A 20,832-nucleotide genomic window follows, 5' to 3' on the forward strand; every position below is an offset into this window, starting at 1 on the left:
AAATATCTGACACGATGATGGAGGCCAGCGTGTAAATTACAGCTACGGCTTCCATCTTTTACAATAATGCATATGCTTTGAACTTATAATAGCCTTTTATTAAAATCTGCGTGTTATCTGTAATGTAGATTTAAAAATATAATAAGCTTAATTAAAATGATCAAAGTGAAGCGAGGGTTACAGTGTTACACTGGCTGTGTTCTCATTTGGGATATTTCGGGATTAGCATCAATTAATTCTATTTCAGAGATGCTAAAAGCCGTAATATGGTTAGGAGATGTTAGATTTAACAATATTTCTTAATACCAGCATTTTATTTCACCAGCATGGATGTTACATTATATTGTTCATATTTATAAAGCCTCCATAAAACATCAAGATAAGAACACAAGTTTTTGTAGTCCCTCTACTAAAATTGTAGTTTTATCACGGAAGACCAGCGTCAACAAAATTCACTGTCACAAGCTTTTACATCTTTTCTTGACCTTGTGACATTTTCCATCAAGGTCAAATAAGATGTGACCCAGTTCTTTTTTTGCCCTTGTTCTTTAGCCTTGTTCCAACCTCGATTAAGCTTTAACGTGTTTGTCTTTACTTGGTAACATCAAGCTGAAGTTGAGATAACAACATAAAACTAAACTGATAAAGTTTTAAACTTTGGAGCAGGTCCCAAAGTTCCTAAAGATATGAAATCCCCGAGGCTGAGTTGGTGAAAGTATTCTAAAATTAAACAAAGTCATGCGGAAGATTTCAATCTGATAGCTTATTCAAATAAAGCACGGAGGCTAAATCAAAATGGAGATTTTGCTCCCGAGGGAGTGAGTTCAAACAGAATCAGTTCTGAAGAGAAAAAGGTTTCGCTCCATGAAAGCTTGTGTTTGAATTTTCTCCCTGTGTGAGCATCAGATAGATTTGTCTCCTGTTAAAGGTTCTCCCTGATCTAAATCGAGGCTCTGAGGATGGGAGGCGTTATGCGCTGTACAGGTTGTAGAGCTCCTTAGGGCAATAAAGAAAAGTGACTCAACGGGCTGCTAGTGTCACACAGACAGGAATAAGAATATTTGACTATGTTAGAGCTGCTGAAAGGAAATGAGAGAGGACACGGTAGAGTGGCGTCCTTGGAGGATTTTACCTGATTCTAGACTTTTTCTGTTTCAAGGTGTTCACTGAAGACTGTTTCAGCGCTTTAATGTGAGACATATGAGCACAATCGAGCACTGAAGCATGGCTGGAAGTGTTACTGGTTTTATTATGATGTCGCAAAGGTGACCTGTAACTGTTTGGATTTAACAGGTCATTTCATGTGTCAGAAGTCAGTACACAACTTTGTGATCACATCCACAGTACGACATAAAATCGTAAAAATGCAGAAGTGTCTTAAACCTGCATGGTTTCTAATGGCCAGCAGGCTATCATCATCATCAAGACATCGAGAATCCCAGTTATTGATATGTTATTGTGCTGAACTGGTGACTGCCAGGTTTGTTACAGAGCAGACAGAAAGGGAGGTCTCATCACATCTCTCTGTGATTCAGTTATGTGCTGAACGTTTGCATAAATGAATCCCGTAAACACTAATGTAATCATCATGTTACCTGGTGGAGATCTTGTAACCTTTAGACTGAGGCAGGCATTGAATACCCGCCACAGTGACTCCGCCCACCACATCCTCATACTTCATGCCCAGGTTCGATCCTGTGATCGTCACCAGAATGCCGCCCTCTAGAGGACCGGAGGCAGGCTCCACCTGCAGACAGACAGGTAGAAACAGTTTGAACGAGCTCTGCAGACAGACAGACTGATCTTCCGATCATTATAAAAGGACGAGAGACGGAAATCTGTGGGAGAATTGTAGGAACACAAAGATGGCAGCTGTCCTGCCCCCAAATAGCCAATAACCACCTTTGAACCTGCTTTTATTGGATGTGACTGATGATTCTGTACATGCAGTTTTTAGGTCCCAGTGACCACTGAAATTAAAGTTATACCAGGTTCACTCAGACAGGGCATCAAAATTACTGCCTGGATTTGATCCAGTATGGTGCACAGTTGCGGGACTTCCTCTACATGGACTTTGACGAGACCCACCTTTGTGATCTGAGGAGGCGGGCAGGTGTCTGCAGGTTTACTGGAGCAGGTTCGGCTGTACACACAGCTCGGGGCTGGGCTTCCAGGACACCATACACAGCCGTACTCTTTAGGCACCGCCCTGCACTGTGAGCAATCTGATTGGCCAGCTGAGCAGTCATACAGCTGGACTGTATATTAATAAGAAAAGGAGACAAATATCATGAATGCATTTCTCTTTCTGTCTTTGTGAAAACATTAACCCCCATCCTCACCCAGATGCTGACTGTGGTCAAACACAGTGGGCCTCATCACTGTGTGAATGCATGAGTCTGTGTGAGTGAGTGTTTTTCACACAGACTCAGACTGTATGCACAGGTATAGAATGACACACAGCTGTCCTAGAAAATGTTAATGCAGATATTTAAACTGAATAATACTAGTAGTGATATTAATACCAGAAACAATATCAAAAATAGAGTTACATTTATAGTTGTTTGTTTCTAATTCTAATTGATTTCTAATTCAATTGATCTTTTATACTATATAAAAAAGATCCAAAGACTTAATAAAGATAATATCTGAGTTTCAAATGTTTAAATTAGAATTATTAAAATGCTTTAACATTTAAAACCATTCATTTTCTAATGCTTTGGTATTAGAGCTGTATGAAATAACCATGAAATTGATGTCCTTTCATCCTAACTGCTGAACATTCATTTCTTGGCAATATTCCACATATGGTTTCAGTAACTGCAGCGAGGCTTTTGTCGTAGGTTGGAGCTTTCCCTTTTCCTGCTGCCTCTTCTCCTGGTCTGTGTTTATTTTATGTATCACATACAGTTCCGGATTCAGGGGACACAACACTCTGATTCACTAGTAAAAACACTAGAAACTTGTCATGAATCCAAGTGTAATTTCATGTGTGTACTTATTTTTTATCTAAATATTAGTAAAGGAGGCCCACGCCCTCAGTGTGCACTACATCCGCACACAGGTAAGGCTCTTACGTCGGAGTCCAGGTGAGGCATCAATGCGTCGTTCCCCTCTCCGCAGGTAGACAGGAGCAGAATACTGAAGTTGACTGACTGGATGTTGAAACTACAGACAGTGGGACAGGTGGACAGACAGAATTTTAAATATCAGCTGTGTGGTTACTGCCATTAACTAATTATCTGCAAACGTGTTTGCGTGCGTCTCTTACTTGATGCTGCATGCAGGTGAAGGTGTGCGTGTTGTCGTGCATTTTCTCCACAGAAGCTGTCAGATTAGTCCGGGATCCTTCGATTTCAACAACACACACATACGGAGCTTCATCCTGCAGAGAGACCACACACAGACACTCAGCTGTTTGATTTTAGTGATTCAGGTCAATAGAACAGACCAACGCCCAAAGGCTGGTACCACGAAAGTAGTTCAACATACCCGGGATACCTTTGCCTTATCTGGTTACATTTCATCTAAACGGCCAATCTCTTTAAAGTAGGTACCAGACAAAGCCTGGGGTCTAGAATCAGCCTGCCAATGATTCCAGTCTTTGAAAATGTGAAGGAGGGTGTATAATCTAGACTTTTAACTGTGTTTTTATAGGTTTTACAGCTTGCATTACTGATAAAGACCTCCCCCACGCCTATTCATACTACACGAAAGTAAATACGATATATAAACAATTAAATAACAGAACATTCCCGTTTTTTCACTACTACAGGAATTCATGATTTTTACAGTGAGTCCACAGGAAAAACATGAAAAAAGAAAAGAAAAATTCTGTTAATTAACAAAAAACAATCTGTGCACTGAGCTAACAAAAGTTTTACACATTAATTTCTAAAATTTAAGCCAAAAGTATCATTATTGTATCACACAGACAAACTGAGATGTATTGTTGAATTTGCACTTTTTTGTTGTATTAAAGCGTCTCAGGAGTTAAGTGTGTGGTTAAACTTCGCTGATTCGGTCCATGATCACAGTGGGCTGTATGTGGCTCATGATGTAAAATGAATTTGAGATCCCTGCTATAGACCCTCTCACTATCTGCACACAGAGGTTCACAGGATTTTGCCGCATTGGAATGATTGGTCAGTAGGTGGTGGTTTTGTACACGTTGATCTTGTTTCTTGTTAAGAAGAGTAAACCAAGGTTAAACCTAAATAAATTCAACCGAAAGTCCCAAATCATAAATTGCAGCACATGCTTACGTTTTATTAGCAGACTGATGGATGAACATAATATAGGAGGTCGTTTATTTTAATCGAAAGCAATACTTTTTAAGTGCATATTATCACAGTAACATGATGGAGCTGCAGCTGCTTTCAGGATTAGTTCAAAGCTGAATTTTTATCTGATGTTGGAGGTTTTTTGATGACAACAGCTCTGAAGATGAAGAAGTAACTGAGGCTGCTGATGAGGATTCTGTGCCTTTTACTATTTACATTCAGAGTTATTGCAGTTCTGTTCTAGGAGTCTTTATTTTGTACAAACGGTGGTGTACCGCAGGGTTCTGTAAGACGGCTTGTGGCTTCATAAATGTCAGTTTACATAAGAATGAAATTAATTTATGTTCCCATCCAGCAGCAGCAACCTGATAATTAGCTCAGACTAAAACACTGAAAATGAATTTATGATTCTCTCAGCTGCCTCGAACGCGCTGCTGTTAACAAACAAGCAGATATTGAGTAAAAATTTCCTTTCTGTGGAGCCAGAAGACCTGACGCACTCCTGGAAACGCCTGCCTACAGCTGCTGCAGACACAGATGTAGAAACACGATGAGGAGCCAAGGCTTACGGAAACTAACAGAGACTCCTTCACTCTTCAGTCTCTGAGCGTTTCTTCTTCACTCACCTCTCTACGTGTTTATTCACCACTTTGCATTTAATCGTTAGTTATGATTAATCTCTGGCTCTTTTCCACAGTGTGTCTCTTGTCCCTCCCTGAGCCTGGTTCTGCTGGAGGTTTCTTCCTGCTAAAAAGGAGGTTTTCTGTCCCACTGTCACCAAGTACTTACTCATAGGGGTCATCTGATTGTTCGGGTTTTCTCTGTAATATTGTAGGATCTTTATCTTACAATATAAAGCACCTTAAGGAAGACTGTTGTTGTGATTTGACGCTATATAAATAAATCTAATTGAACAGCATCAGATCGGCTTCGTGTTTATGTGTACGCCACACTCAGACAGAGAACAGTGTAGCAGTGCAACCAGATACAACAACCAGGCTCCAAGAAACAAAAGCTCTAACTTGGTTACACTAAATGTCACTTTTTGGGAGGTTACAGCAGATGTTCCGGCACCAGACAGTCGAAACATGAAATATCAGTCTGATCTGACTAATGTTCATCCACTTCAAACAAAGACTGTTTTTACAGTTTTAGACATGAAAAACGTTTTTTTGGTGTTTTGCATTAAACTGTTAATGGGACCATTCGATTAGACTCAAGTTCCATTTAGATCCCCGAAATGAGGTCAGAGACGCGGACTTACAGTGTAGACGTCCAGGTTTCGTCCCCGCAGCACCACTGTGGCGCTCAGGCCCATGGGAACTAAAGAAGAGCTCTGTAGGTCGTAGACTAGCGGACAGGAAGTAGGACCAGGAGAGTCCTGCAGACAGAGAGGAGGCGGGGTTAGAGACAGGCTGACAGACAAAAAGATGGAGACAGACGGGGCAGCGGGCCGTCTTACTCTGTGGTTGAGGATGATGTGCTGGTTTGGACAGCTGTGGTTGTGAGTGCACAGTTGATCCAGAGGACACCAGTTACAGCGCCACACACTGCTGACACACGCCAAACACCTGAAACACACACCACGGCCTTCAGCGTCTCCTCCATCACTGATTTAGATTCAGATAAACGTACAGCACTGTCACTGTGCCTACGTGACTTACTGGGAGCTCTGGTTCAGTCGGCTTACAGCCATGCAGTCATAGAAGGTCATGTTGCCCGTTGTGACGGTCACATGACCAAACATCAGTGACACGGGCAGGATCATGTGATCTGCAGGTGAGAGGTGACAGAAGTTACACAGTAGCACACCTGAATGAAGACGTTTTTACTGTCACTGCGTGCTGCACTCGGACTCTGTCACCGGCGCTCAAACTGCTGCGTGCTGTAAAATGCTTCACATGCAGTTAAACCTCCTGATATTTTTGGCAGACTCATTCTGAAACACTGTGTACTGGGACACACTAAATCTGTTTCTGGCATGCTAAGTAGGATGGTATTATGGAGGATTGGAACGCGCCCGCAGTTCCTACTCACTGCTTCCTGTGGGCAGAGGTGGGAGGTGCTCCGGGGCAGGGGATTGGCAGGTGATGCTGTTTCCCATGACAATGGCAGGCTGAGGTGGGAGGAGCCCGAAGATGCAGGACAGAGACTCCTCCTTTGCGAGAGCGGGAAGCTGGGGGACCGACAGCGTTACCTGAGAGACGAACACAGAAACACGGTTACTGCTTTTCCATCGGGACGCTTCTCTCTGTCTCTAGAGCAGCTGTGTCTCGTATCAGCAATCCTTCCATTGTCTTACTGCCAAAAAAAGAAACGTCCATTGACAGTTTGGGGTCTTTCTATTATTTTTCTTTACTTATTTATATATTTTAGGTTTACAAACGAGAACAAAACCACTTCTGTGCTGGTTGAAAAGCTCTCAGTGTTACTTTTTTTTCCTTCTATTTTAAAAATAAATAATTTTACTTCACATCACAAAATCTTAAAAGGTTCACAACCACGGTTATTGTCTGAATTCATTTCACTCAGACCGCAATAACTCCTATGTTTGCGCTGATCCTTATAAACCCTGTGAAGATACTCGGTGAGGCACTAAATATGAAGATGTTTCATTCATCCTGTCAGCGCTGCAGCAGTAAACAGCTGCTGCAGATGTTCATCGGCTGCTGTGAATCTTGTCTGAAGGATTGGAACTGGCTGGACTTGCAGTGCCTCTGCAATAACACACAGCCAACACAACAACACAACTGTGTTGAAATAGAATCAGCAACCTTCAGTCAATCAGAGAGCTGCTGAACTAGCACCTCAAGTTTTCTTTCAACCTGGACTGATACAGACACCTGCCAGCAACAGGGTGCCCTGACCCAGGCTGTCATCACTGCGGGAGTGGCTGACTGCATCATAACGCTGTCAGTCAGAATCAGATCAAAACAACAGCAGCCTACCTGCGTCTGCTCTTCTTTGCTGTGATTGGCCGGCTGCAGGCTCTGCACTGTCACGCACTGACTGGTTGGTTCAAAGCTCCAGAGCCAGTGGTTGGGCTGCAGGTGACGATGACACTGATGTTTCCGGGAACATCTGCACAAAATACAAACATTTGCAGATTAGTAACAACAACAACAACAGCAACAAACAACCAAACGCAAAACGGCGTCAGAGCGATGTCACATCAACGTGCAGATGCTGCTGTGATCAAACCAAATCTACTACACTTTCTTCTTCTACTGTCAGTCAGACTTTTTACAAAAAAAGTTTACATAAAGTTTACAAAAAGATATAAAGAATAAAAATGTACTTTTAAAAAGTTACAAACCACCACCCGACAGGTAGACCTACCTTCCCTCCAGGACACACCAGCCACAGTACGGGTCTCTGACAGCGAGACAGGAGCGACAGTCTGTCTGTTTCTCACAGGATGACACAGGAACCTTCGACAGCTGAGAGAAAGACAGGAAACAGTTTGTTTTCATTTTTTCTTAAATGGATCGTCTGATTGGATATTGGGGACAAAAGGAGGAAGGAGGAGGGGAAAAAACTGAAGAAAAGAAAGTGAGACAGGAACTGAGGAAGGAGGTCGACTGTCTCTCACCCTGCTGTTTGTTAAAACATAAACATGTTCCTGGCTCTCATCCAATAGGAGATCAGCGCTGACGGCACTGCCACTGTCCACCAACTCGCTGCCATACAGATGGCCTGACTGATTGGAGATCACCAACACCTGAAAAACAACAACACAGGTGAGTCCACAGATTCCGACACTGTTCTGTTGTTTGGTTTGTGCAACCTCAATCCCTTTCCTCACCTCCTTTCCTTGTGTCCTTTATACCAAACAACAAATTACACATGAGACACTCCCATCGGTGTATAAACCTTTGTGGTGGTTTCTGTTACAGCCTCCTGCTTTTGTTACTTTTTATTTAACTCACATTGTGGCAGAACGTGACAAGAGTCCTCTCTCTCTCTCTCACACACACACACACACACACACACACACACACACACACACACACACACACACATATCAGGTATTCATATCTTGTGGGGACATCTAACTGACATAATGCTTTCCCTAGCCCCTCATCCTAACCATAAAAAATGAATGCCTAACCCTGACCCTAGACCTAACCATAACCCAATTACAATTGTAACCCTGTCACTAAAACAACATTTTGAGTCTCAAAAATGCCTTCAAACTTGTGGGGACCAGGATTTTGGTCCCCACAAGGGCTGTTGCTCCCCACAACCATAGTAAACTACACACTCTCTCTCACACACACACACACACGACTGGAGAAAAGCAGAAAGCTTGACAGCAGATTTCTAACATAAGGTATGAATACAAAAGAGAATCATTGTCCTCCCGCTATGTCTAATGCCTCTTTTAAACATCACAGGTGAAAAGACGTCCACAGAGGGTACACCTGTGCCTCCTCTAATCACGGCTCCTACAGCAAGCCTCCCGTCTCCAACTTCAGGTACTGACAAACCCCTTAAGATGGCATGACTGACTTCCAGATCAGAGACACGGAGACAGAGAGAAACAGGTTGGCCCTGGTCGGACCCTCCCTGCTGTCAGTAGATCTCAGTGAAGGGCGGAAAACTGGCTGATTCCATCCCAGTTTCACTAATTGGCTGACTCCATCCACACCCTGAGATGTTCTGGATCTGTACTAATGCCACTAAAACACAAACACACATCTCTGTGTACTGCGCATTGTTTATTTGTTCTGAGTACAACAAAAGAACGCTCTTTCTCTGCTGCACAGTATTTGTCACTGAATGACTTTCCTGCTCGAGCGATGAGACGGGATCCTTTCATGTGGACTCCTGCTGTGCCGACTGTGTGAAGTATTTTGAAAAAGTTAACTCAAGACGGAGAAAGTCGTGTCAGCAAATATAAAATGTCTAAGAGCTGAAATGTTGTGACAAGTAAAAATGATGATCATCAACATTTAATTTCAGTAAAGTGACAACATGAAAGCAGCAGCACCTGCTGCCGCTGCGGCAGCAGCAACAACCCGCCAGCAGGTGGAGCTGCTTCACCCCGACAACACCCCTCAAGGCACCTCCACTATCAGCAGCGTGTGACAAAGAGAACAATTCAGACAGTGAAAAATGCAGAAAGGAGGATCGTTTGAGTTTGAACAGACTCGATCCTGCTGTGCCACATCCAGTTTATTTTTTGTCTTTTTTTATTCTTGCTGAGATGGAACAGCAGCATCCTGACAAAGTAGAAACTCTGGAAATCTCTACCATATCTCTGCCACTTCACTCACTGATTGGTCAATTGTGTGCAAGTATAAAGGTATGGCAGGACTTTAGTGTCTCTCTTATCCCTCTGTGTTCAATCTTCACTCAAATACTTTTGTCACGTTTCTTGTGTACAGCTGTGAGTTTGTGAAACACTGAGTTTTTTTAGAAGAATTGAAGTACTGTTACTGCTTTTTCCTGCAGAAATGTGAACCTGTCTCCTGGATTTCACCTAAAGGCATCAGGGTGTAAAGTTGAGTTCAGGAGACACTTCTGCACCGCAGACTGCAATAACCTAAAAACACAATGCTTAGTGGAGTTTAATGCTGAGCATTTTCATCATCACCGTCTTCTTCTTTTAAACAGGATGCAATGAGGAAAGGATTTTTCTGACTGGGAAACTGAGGACATCACAGGTTCATTTATGTTTAACAATTTAAAAAGACAAAGACTATCTTCTCTGACTGTTAAAAGAACCATATTTGTGTTTTAACAGTAAACGGACTAGTTCTTACATACTGCTTATCTACTCAACTTGGGCATTCAAAGCACTTCATACAGCATTTCTCATTCATCCATTCACACATGCACTTTCTTCTACACCTAAGTCCTTTCTATCTTACATTCACACACATTCATGCTCCGATGAACGCATCAGAGATCAGCTTGGGGTTCAGTATCCTGCCCAAAGATACTGAGACATGCAGACTACAGCAGCTAGAATTTGAACCACCAACCTTCTGATTAGTAAATGACTTTCTCTACCTCCTGAAGAACAGCCACCTCCACTCATAATGACCTGAATGACCTGAAACAAGTGAGTGAGCCCACAAAGTCTACAGGGCAAAGGAGCCAGAGCTGCTTTCACATCGATTTCTATATAACTAGAAGTCCTTTTACAAGCAGAGGAGTCAGGAGTCACTGTGCTTCTAGTATACATCCGCACAAAAATTCAAAACATGTGCGGGGACTCTGCCTTTAGATATGTTAAAGTGCAGGAGGAAAACATGTGCATATGTGTTTCTTTAGTTCGGATAGCCTCGGGTGCCACGCCCACAGAAACACTGCAGGAGCGTCACATGCTGGAGAAACTGGTGCTTGAGCATCTTTCTGATAGATTCACTATTTCACAATCCCAACAGAAGCACAGCAGTTAACATGTGCCCGGGTTCGCCGCGAAAACATGGTGTTGCACTTGTACATGCCTCTTGTTGTTGATTGGTTATTGGTCCCTCAGGTGCACTCTGGGTAAGGATCCAGCAGGAGGCCCTGAAACATTTACAGTGTGTGTGATTAAATATTAACGGGGAGAATCAAAGCTCTGCTGTTTACCTCGCTGAGGCTCCGAGGCAAGATTAGAGCTCATTAACGCATACACACACACAAGTTTGTCCTTCTAACTTTGCGAGGACTATGAGTCACACGGTGCAGTCCCAGGACCCTTACCCTAAACTTGAACTTGATAAAAACTTCGAAATGAAATGGAAAAAAATGCCTCTTAAGGTGTCCCGCAGCGAGAACAATTGGGTACAGAATCTCGTCACTTTTCAAATGTCCTCTCTAACAATGTGTAAGACTGGGTCCTCATAAGCCACATGTACAAGTACACACACACACTTACACCCAGTTAAAAGCTTCAGGGGTGTCCTGCTGGATTCTTACCAGACTGCACCTGAGAGACCAATCACCAATCAACAACAAAAGTCTGAGCATGCTCCAATGTGACCCTCCCCAACACCACCCACTCTTCCCAAACGCACCACACCCTCGAGCTAAACGCCTGTTAGTCACACACACACGCATACATAGAGTGTATCATTGTGTTGCTTATAAAGAGCTTCAGGCTACAAGCTGCTCTGTTCAGTGTGTGTGTGTGTGTGTCTGTGTGTGTGTGTGTGTGCGTGCGTGTGTGTGTGATCATTTTCCTGGTGCTTCTCTTCAGACCTACCAGTTACAACATAAACAGGAAACAGCTGATTCCTCCCTGTAGCTAGAGATGGAGACACAAACGCCTGAACAGGCCTTTTCACTGCCAAGTAAAAACCAGTCTCACCAGCTGGTCTCTCAGCAGCTCCATTAGAGTGGAGGGGTCTAAAGCCTGTTCAATTAAGCATTATTCATATATGCATTTGCTCCCCAAAACTTTTCATGTGAGAGTACAAACGGTTTTATACTACAAGTAACTGTCTGCTAAATTCACAGCAGGGAGATTAAGCATCATGTGTCTTATCGCTCCATGTTCAGCCACAATCTGCACCATTTCAGCTGTTGTGTGGGACATGTGGGAAAGGGTAACTGAGGTCAATGGCCCAACCGACGCCGTCTACTTCATGTGTGAAACGGCTGTAAAACATGTTGGTGGTGTCACCTTTTGCAGTTGTCCCTTTCTGTCTCCCAGGAAAGCGATGGTGTGGCCCGCCTCAGTTGCTGTGGTGACAGCGGTCAGCTGTATAGTGGAGTTGACAATGGGCGTGGCTTTGAGGGGCACGGCGCTAGCGATGGGGTTGGGGGTGTGTTCCCCTCCACAGGGGTACTCTGAGAGAGAGTCCTGGTAGATGAATAAACAGAGAGAGAGAAGCCAGTGAACACAGGTATGTGGTCAGCCCTGCTTTATCTGTTTACGTCTCTAAACACAAACAAACACACAAACAATATTGCTTCCATTCACCTTTAAAACTCGTGCTTTTTTCCACTCAGCCTGTCACTTTAATCTGTGTGCTTTTGCTCTATGTGGGTCAGCTCTGTGTTACAAGCTCTGTGTTTGAATGGCAGCTGTCTGATGATAAGTCCAGATGCTGAAGATAACCACTCTAATCCACACACACACTCACTCACACACACATAGTATTAAGGTCAGCAGTGAGGCAGATGACAACCATCGACAGCTTCTTCCCTAAAGCAGCTGCTAATCTGTGATGTCATCACATGTAAAATGTGATGTCATACGATGTCCCACTTGGCCGACCAGGACCTCAGCGATCCGTGGGGTCATCTTTGGACTCTCATTGGAACAAGTTTACTGTCCCATTGTTTTCAACTGTCACCCACACTTCTGTACTGCACTCTCATTACTAGCAGTAACTCTAACTCTGTCATCTGCAGTATCTGGAGTTTATATTTGGCTCTATCGCTCTTTGCTTGGACCTACTTCTGAGAGCAGCAGCAAAGACAACAGATTGGTCAACTTTATTAAAAAAAACATGAAATTAAGGATCTGGGGTGGAGGTGGGTTGCAAAGTGACTTGCAGATCAGAGCAACCATTGGGAGGGGAAAAGCAGCTTAAAAAGCATGTCCTATATGAGATTTACCAGTTGGACATGTCGAAGGGTAAAAATCAGCTGATTACAAATAAGCTCGACTTTGTGGTCTGCCTGAACTGAAGCTTTGGCGTCAGTCCATTCATATATATTTTCAATGTAGAACTGATATTATCACAACTCTATTGCCACAAAGTTATTGCATAGAAAACTGAAACCACAGCTTTCATTCGCTTTAGGAGGGGCTACCCCCCCATCTCAAAAAAAAAAGAATAATAATGATTTGCAAAATCAAAATACATTATGCTTGTATTATGTGCACCAAGCTAGTGAGTGTTCCAGGTAAGGAGGTTACTCACAGCCGGTAAAGGTAAGTATTAAATCTACATTAGTGTTTTCCAGCATTCATTCTCCGATGGATGCATCGAAGAGTATCGATTTAGTATCTTGCCCAAGGATATTTGGTATGAACACCACCAACCTTCTGATTAGTAGATGACCTGCTCTACCTCCCGAGCTACAGCCATCCCCAGTGCCAATGCTGGGTGCAACATGTTACTGGTACCACATTATATTTTTCAGTCATACAGTAATGTAATGAGTTACTGTACGAAATTCAGTAGTTGCACTACAGTTGCAATTATGTCATTACTTGCATTACAAAGGTTCTTTAGTTCTGTGCACACTGAGCAGATAGAAAGAAAAAAACATTGACTTTTTCTTCTGCACCCCTACGCAAAAAACAAACACCTCGTTTTGATTGTGTACAAGGAGGAGGAAAATGGTTTAGTGGTCAACAACATTTGTTGAGTGGTGATATGGAAATCTCTTTTATTACAAGAGCATGATTATATAAAGTGCAAACTGTGTCCAGGACAAAAATGACAGTGTTATACCGCTAACATCGACTCTTTGTGAGCATCTGCACAGACAGCATGCTAATACAGAGCTAACGAAGAAGCCAGTGTAATGTTAAAGCTGAGTGTATGCTGACCCCAGGCCTGCATCCAGAGCCTGAGCTTCAACAGGTAACAAAGGCAGCGATTAAGTGACGCAGCCTCCACTTCTGTTCATGTTTCTACAGCAAAATCATCGTGGCGATGACTTTGAAGTCTCATTGAGCTGGTTTCAAACTTTGCTTTGTTATGTCGGCTTTGTGTTCTTACATAGCCTCAGGTTTACATTGTGTTTCAGGTCACGTTACAGAGTAGCAAGAAAGTAACGTAATGAGTACTTTCTCTGGGGACAAATACATAGATTACTTTTTTAATCACCCCAACACTGCTCAGGTGTTTGTGAGTTTACCTTCGGCAGTTTGAGACATTTTGATGACACGCCGTACTCGATGTAGGCCTCCTCCTTTCCACCGCTGCCTTGTCCTCCCTCTGTGTAACACACTTCCTGTGCTCTCCGCAACATTGTGTCTAACTCCGCCATGCCATAAACGCAGAGAGCTGAACGATTTGTTGCTACGGGCGTGGACGCCTGCCCCGCTGCCATGACGACAAACAGGTGAGGTTCACCTGAGTGGTTGCCTAACCATGCACCCTGTGCCAGGTTATACCCGCCCTGGCACAGCAGCGGCACCTCAACGTATGAGTAGAAGCTACGATCAGAGATGCAGAGCCTGGAGGCATAAGTCCGGTACTCCTTCTTGTGCCGCCGTGAGAACAGGAAGTAGACATGGTTGCCATGGACAACAGCTTTCACAAAGTGGTTGTTGTAATCGGAGTAACTTCCTACAACAAGTTTTCCAAGCTCCTCCTCCTGAGAGAACGCTCTGCGGGGTGGAACCACTGGAAACAGCCGCCGTGTCGTGATTGGCGGGATGTCACCAGGGCCTTTGCTAGTGTAGCTTCGACCAACCAGCATCAGACGCAGCACGTCACCATCCCCACCCCCTTCCTGCTTATTTTTCGTGGTTATTACCACGGCAACAGTGGAGACACCTGGAGCGTTGGCTGCGACGTACTGAGTGTCAACGGGATTGGACGTCTGATAGATGAGCTGAGAAATATTGGACAGACTCCTGCAGAGAAAGACAGGACAGAAAAGTCATTCTTCATACGTGTTTTGGCTAATTCAGACTAGAGATGGCACGATACCACTTTTTTATGTCCGATACCGATACCGATATCATAAATTTTGATATCTGCCGATACCGATATGAATCCAATATAGTGTGTTTTTTAATCAATAAAACGTTTTTTTAATATCTTGCTGCATTTTGTATAAGTTCATACTCAAGTTTAAATAAATAACAACACTAAAGCTATTCTGTTATACCTGTATGTAAAAAATACACTGTGCCCAAAATATTTCATAGTTCAGCAAAACTGATCAGTCTAATAAACTTAACCCTGCTCCATCCTCCCTATTCTGGTATTTTAAAGAGTACTTAGCAGAAATATTAAGCAACCTAACTAATAGGGTTGCAAACTCCCAGCAAAAGAAAATAGGGAACCACCCTCCACCTCATGATGCTTAATCGATGTAATCAAATTTAATTTGATGCAGGGGAAAAATGCACAGAAATAAATTATTTTTCAAGAATAATTAAATAGATTCAACATCTTTCTTCAACAGAATTGCAGACTGCACAGATGGTATCTTTCCAAAGGAAAAAGTAGTATAGCTTACTAGGGTATATTAGACTTAATAGTTACTATATACAGTAATGGACTTCTATATATTTTACATCAGATTAAAACTTTGGGTGTAAGAGTCAGATAATTATTTATTAAAAGCTAGACATTTTAAATGAGAATAAGAAAGAAAAGTATGTCTTTGTGCCCCCTTTTCCCTGTTCATGCCCTATCGGCCCCCCTGGCTAAACTTTGCTAGATCCGCCCCTGCACAGTTACCAGCCGTCAGCTACGTAAAAAAGGATCCTGGTGTGGAAAGTAATATTAAATAAATTCTGACAACAGCATATCAAGGTTAAATGTGCTGCTGTTGTTCAGCCGCTGGTTTCCTCTTTCTGGCGCGAAGTGGGCCAAAAACTAAGAAGAGAGACGGACTCCCGACAGAAAAGCCGATCAGCTGATCATTGATCAGTTTCACGATTAAAGTAGCAGCAGGAGAGAGAGAGAGAGGCAGTCGCTCCATATATCGGTTGTTAAGCTTAACATGGGAATGCTTTACAAACATTCAGAGATGAACTTACACACTTGCTTTACTTCTCTCTGGGACAACTTCCTCGGAGATGAAATGCTGGTTTGGTGGCGAGGCTACAAATACACACAGCCGCTCTATCACGTGATGCATACTGCTGCTACGTGCTACGGTTATGAGCCGAGTTACGCCGTGTAGCAAGTTTTGTGAGGTGCTTTTTTGATATTTAATGGATCAGATTACATTTTTTATTTCTCGCCGATATCCGATCCAGTAATTTGGGTCAGTATCGGACCGATACCGATACGTAATATCGGATCGGTCCATCTCTAATTCAGACATCAGTCGCCTTTGATACATGCAAAGAACACATGTGTGAGAAAAATGTATTTGGATAAACTCTGGGAACACAGTGAGGAAAACTAGCACAGTAAACTGACGTACCTCTTTTCACAGATTCCCTGGAACAGTGATCCACAGACTATCAGACTCCCTGGCTCCGCCCCCTGCCCCGTCTCCATCAGCAGCAGTTTGTTGTAGTTGTCGGTGTCCTTGGCTGATGGGCATTCCTGGAGCACGATTGGTGGGAGGCACTCTGGGGAGTCCCGGTAAGGGCCGGTCTTTACGTGCAACAACACCTCGAGGTCAGTGGTCAGCTGGTATAGATTATTGACCCCGCCCACATAAATATGGCCCGCTCCAGGATCCAGGAGCAGGTGCGACAGGGGGGCGCCCTTCAACTCCACATGTATCGAGGCATCCACAGGTTGGGAGAAAGGGGAGAGGATGTGGAGGAAGAGGAGGAGTGACGGGGGGATGGAGGAGGCCAACATGGCAGCTCCTCTTTACCTGAAACAGATTAAAGTTCAGGAGAATTAAAACTTGCGAAAAGGAGCTGCTTATGATTATTCACTGGTCAGCAGGGCCTCTTAAATGCCCACTTGCAGTTAATCTCACTGCCCGCTGGTCAAAAACAGACAAAACTTGTTTTTCTTGTTTTATCTGTCCAAACCCTAAAGATATTCCCTTTACGGGGCGATCTGGTGGAAAAAGGAAATGAAATAAAACCCTCTGAGAAACTGAAACAAGACAATATTGTAGATTTTTGAATTGTGCAGAAACTGACCCCAGATCTGAACTTCACTGTAAAATTTGAAATCCACTAAAGAATGTCTTCTTGGCTTCACCGTCCGCCCACAGAAAGTCAGCGGTCTGTCTGAATACAAAACTCAAAGCTGTGATTGCATCTTATTTCCACTTTCTCCCCTGCAGCAGAAAACCTCGCCCGAGTTTCAGAGCAGAACTGAACCATGACTGTCTCAGATTATGGTGGGGAAACACGGATCTATTTCATACCCCAAAAAGAAAAAAAAATCTTAAATATGTAAAATACACCTGAGCAGGTGAGGCTCAGCCCTGCAGACTCTCTGCACCGTTTCTCTTTCTCTCTCTGAAGTTATTAATAAAATATTTTTGCTGCTTCACACTTTTCATCTGGCGGTCAAACTGTAGTTGCCTGTAGTAACATCACCATGGCAACAAACCGGTATCCACGGCAACGCTGTGAAACGACTCAAACCTCTGGTGGGTTGTTTGGTTTTTATGACAGAGTGGAGTTTTAAACTGGTGTCAAACTGGTTTCAATCTTGCGGGTCCTTCTGTGTCTTCAGGTTGCATCACTCTGTCAAAGTGTAAAATATTCCTGTTAAATAATCACGGCTCAGACCTCATTCCTCTTCTCCTGAGGATAAATCCACGATCTTTCCTCATGCTCTCCCACTACTGCTACAAACAGCCTCCGCCTTCACTTCACCTGAAACAAGCTGATTTACTATACAGCCGAAACGAGGAGAAAGATTCACTATTTAAAGATGAAATTTCAAGCAGCACAAAAAGTGTTCTTCCAATGCTGAACATTCAAACGGTTTTATTCACAGGCCGCCCACAACAGACACGGTCAGCAATTAGTTAGCTGTTATGGGGTTTGTTTTGTGGAAGGCAGAAGTAACCATATACTGATGAGGGTGGAGTACTACGTTATCAGCCATCGTAGACTGCAGGGGTGACTGGCACTAACACAAAACCTGCTAATTAGTGCTGATGATGCTTTTGTTATTCCATCTGTAGTCATCTCTAATTGGTTGTGTGGCTTTAAATGGAAAGCCAGAAGGCAGTGAGAGTAGCACCACCTACTCACAGAGCAGAGCATGTATTATTACAATGGCTGTGTTATTGATAAAGTCAAAGATAGCATGAATGGCCTGAAACAAGCTGGGGGTGGAGGTGAGGTTGCAAAGTGGCATGCAGAGGTACCAGTAACCCTATGTTGAACAGCTTAAATAAAATGTTATGTATAAGATTTACCAACAGGATGTACAGAGGGGTATCAGGCGACATTAGCTGGCACTGAATTATGCATCTCTGCCAAATTTGCAGGAAGTTGGCTCCATGGCTGTGATACAATTTTAACTTTTCATATTAGTCATATCGTTTATAAGATAATTACATTAAATGACTCTAATAGTGTCATTTATGCCTAGCTTATGCATGTATGTGTGTACATGTTTAGACATCTTTGTGAGGACAGAAACTACTATACTCGTGGGGACCAACAGTCAGTTATGGGGACAAAAATGTCCATCCCCAGGAGTTTGACGGCATTTTTGAGGCTCAAAATGTGGTTTTAGTGTCAGGGTTACAATTAGGTTATGGTTAGGTTTAGGCTGAGGGTTAGGGTTAGGCATTCATTTTTGATGGTTAGGATTAGGGTAAGGAGCTAGGGAAAGAACTATGTCAATGAGATGTCCTCACTAAGATATGAAAACGAGTGTGTGTGTGTGTGTGTGTGTGTGTGTGTGTGTGTGTGTGTCATTATGAAGGGATAAAGCAGGTTTATTTGTACTGTAAATCTGGGCATTTTAACACAGGAGTCTATGGGGGCTGACTCGCTTTTTGAGCCAGCCTCAAGAGGCCATTTGCACTACAGTTTTTGGCGCTTCTACTTGGACTTCATATCTCTGTCCCAAGTGGTTGCCACATGGTTCTATCCAGTATGTGTTGGAAAACACGCCTGTTTAGATGCTCAAAATATGGAGAGAATGCACACAAACAGCTCAGCTTGTCCATCGGTGTAATAATGTGTAAACATTTTCAGTTCAGATATAATCTGTTTTGATTTTCATTTTTACCTTATAAAGAGAAGCCCAAGGGTTTTCTTTGACTGGTATTTTCAGATAGTGGGGCCAAAAAAACTCCCAAAACTCGAGCAGAACCATGCGCAGGAGGAACCACCATCTGTTTGGGGGTCATTTGCAAATCACTGCATATAGTTCTTATTGACATTAACCATCCACTGGTTTGGAAACATTTTTGCAAATCTGTATATATTTTTTGCTTAAAGACAACATCAAATAATCCTGGCAAATATCAAGTCTTTCAAACAACCATCAGGTCTAAATCAAACCGCAGCAGTTAGAAAAGCCAAATTCTATCCATGACATAAACTCACAGTTATGACATTTGATCATCAAACTCCCAATAAAATGGTTTTTAATCTTCTTTTTTTAACAAAGGTCAGTCAGATTGATCTTGAGCACTAATGTGACCAAAGGTTTTACCACAAGCCTCAGAATTTCCTCTGAACGCTTTCAATCAGTCGTCTTTTTCTCGACAGCAAAACAGATCTTTAACTCACATTTCCACACAAACAGCCAGCGCATATCCTCTTTTTAACAATATTCACAGTTCGGCAACAAAGAGGACTTTCTTTTGCTTTCTCGACACGTCAAAACAGCCACACATCAGATCTGATTCAGCTTCATGCAAATCAGAGGAAGAAAAACTCATTTACATCTGTAGTCTCAGAAAATACCACAAACTGTGGGTTTTACTGTGCTGTGGCGTGCCTCTGATTAGAGCTTGGGACCTCCAAACCAAAAAATAAATCATCAGGATTTTTCCTCTTAATCCAGCTGGAGCCTGAGGGAGACGACACACCAGGCGTGCACCGATTGTGAAATTCTGGGTCAGTACTGTTTGCAATTTTCAAAATAAAAATCTGCATCCTAGTATATACATATACATATAACACTCAGAGGGTAATTTCAAACAGAAAGCCAAACATTAAGCCCCGATTAACAAAACCAATTAACATTGATTAACAGATTGTTAATACATCACATGTGATGACATCACATAAAAGAAGGTCTATGAAAACATGAATTAAGAAGTCGTTTAAAGGAGGAGGTTACTGATTTCATCAGTCGTATCTCCTCAGACAGGTTGTTCTAAAATCGAGGGCCCTGATAGCAAAAGCACAGTCACCACCCAGGAGGATCGACATATCTGGTATGTATCTCAGGCTCAGACCCAGATGTACTTTTAAAGGGATCAGCAAAATCTTACAAGTTGACTCTATAAACTTACAGATAGTCAAAGCACAGAGGTCAGGACTGGGGTGAAGCTCTGCAGTCCACCAAAACCAATAAAACCCCAGCTGTTGCATTTTGAATGAGCCAGAGGCGAGAGAGTAACTTTGTGTTTATACGAGTGTGGACAGAGTTACAGTAGCCAAGCCTGGAGAAAACAAACATGGGGATGACAGTGAAAGCTGTGATTTAATCGAAACAAGACCAGGTGGCTTCTTTGATGTGTGCCTCAAAGCTGAATCAACTTGTGCTCACAAGTTCCTGGCAATGGGCTTCACTTATGTGGACCAGGGTCAGGGTAATGGGCGCGGGTAAAGTTGAGTTGGAAAAAAAAAAAGACTAACATGGTGGGAAACAGCAATTAGGCTCTTAAGGTCACCGAAACTCATGGGAAGGTACACTGCATGGACAAACCTACTGGGTCACCTACACATTACACCTCATCACCATAGAAACCCAGCCATGAAGCTCTTGGTGTGTAGTTTTTGTGCAGCTCA

The 20,832-nt window shown here is 43.0% G+C and overlaps 1 protein-coding gene across 2 annotated transcripts in view; it reads right to left on the reverse strand.

The window, feature by feature from the left end:
* Positions 1-20,832, reverse strand: part of plxnb3 (plexin B3) — a 95,452-nt gene that overhangs the window by 14,413 nt on the left and 60,207 nt on the right. For both annotated transcript variants that reach the window (XM_084918216.1, XM_084918215.1), the window contains 14 exons: positions 16,353-16,757; positions 14,100-14,823; positions 11,905-12,084; positions 7,876-8,004; positions 7,623-7,723; positions 7,232-7,364; positions 6,321-6,480; positions 5,948-6,056; positions 5,746-5,854; positions 5,548-5,664; positions 3,272-3,385; positions 3,078-3,168; positions 2,089-2,258; positions 1,596-1,747 (listed from right to left, as the gene is read on the reverse strand). In XM_084918216.1, the coding sequence (XP_084774342.1) occupies positions 1,596-1,747; positions 2,089-2,258; positions 3,078-3,168; positions 3,272-3,385; positions 5,548-5,664; positions 5,746-5,854; positions 5,948-6,056; positions 6,321-6,480; positions 7,232-7,364; positions 7,623-7,723; positions 7,876-8,004; positions 11,905-12,084; positions 14,100-14,823; positions 16,353-16,741 (2,678 nt within the window). In that variant the 5' untranslated portion in view covers positions 16,742-16,757. The remainder of the gene's footprint in view (positions 1-1,595; positions 1,748-2,088; positions 2,259-3,077; positions 3,169-3,271; positions 3,386-5,547; positions 5,665-5,745; positions 5,855-5,947; positions 6,057-6,320; positions 6,481-7,231; positions 7,365-7,622; positions 7,724-7,875; positions 8,005-11,904; positions 12,085-14,099; positions 14,824-16,352; positions 16,758-20,832) is intronic.

The sequence above is a fragment of the Perissodus microlepis genome, chromosome 20 (assembly GCF_051167445.1).
Source record: "Perissodus microlepis isolate ML-2025 ecotype Zambia chromosome 20, ASM5116744v1, whole genome shotgun sequence".
In the NCBI taxonomy this organism is placed as follows: domain Eukaryota; kingdom Metazoa; phylum Chordata; class Actinopteri; order Cichliformes; family Cichlidae; genus Perissodus; species Perissodus microlepis.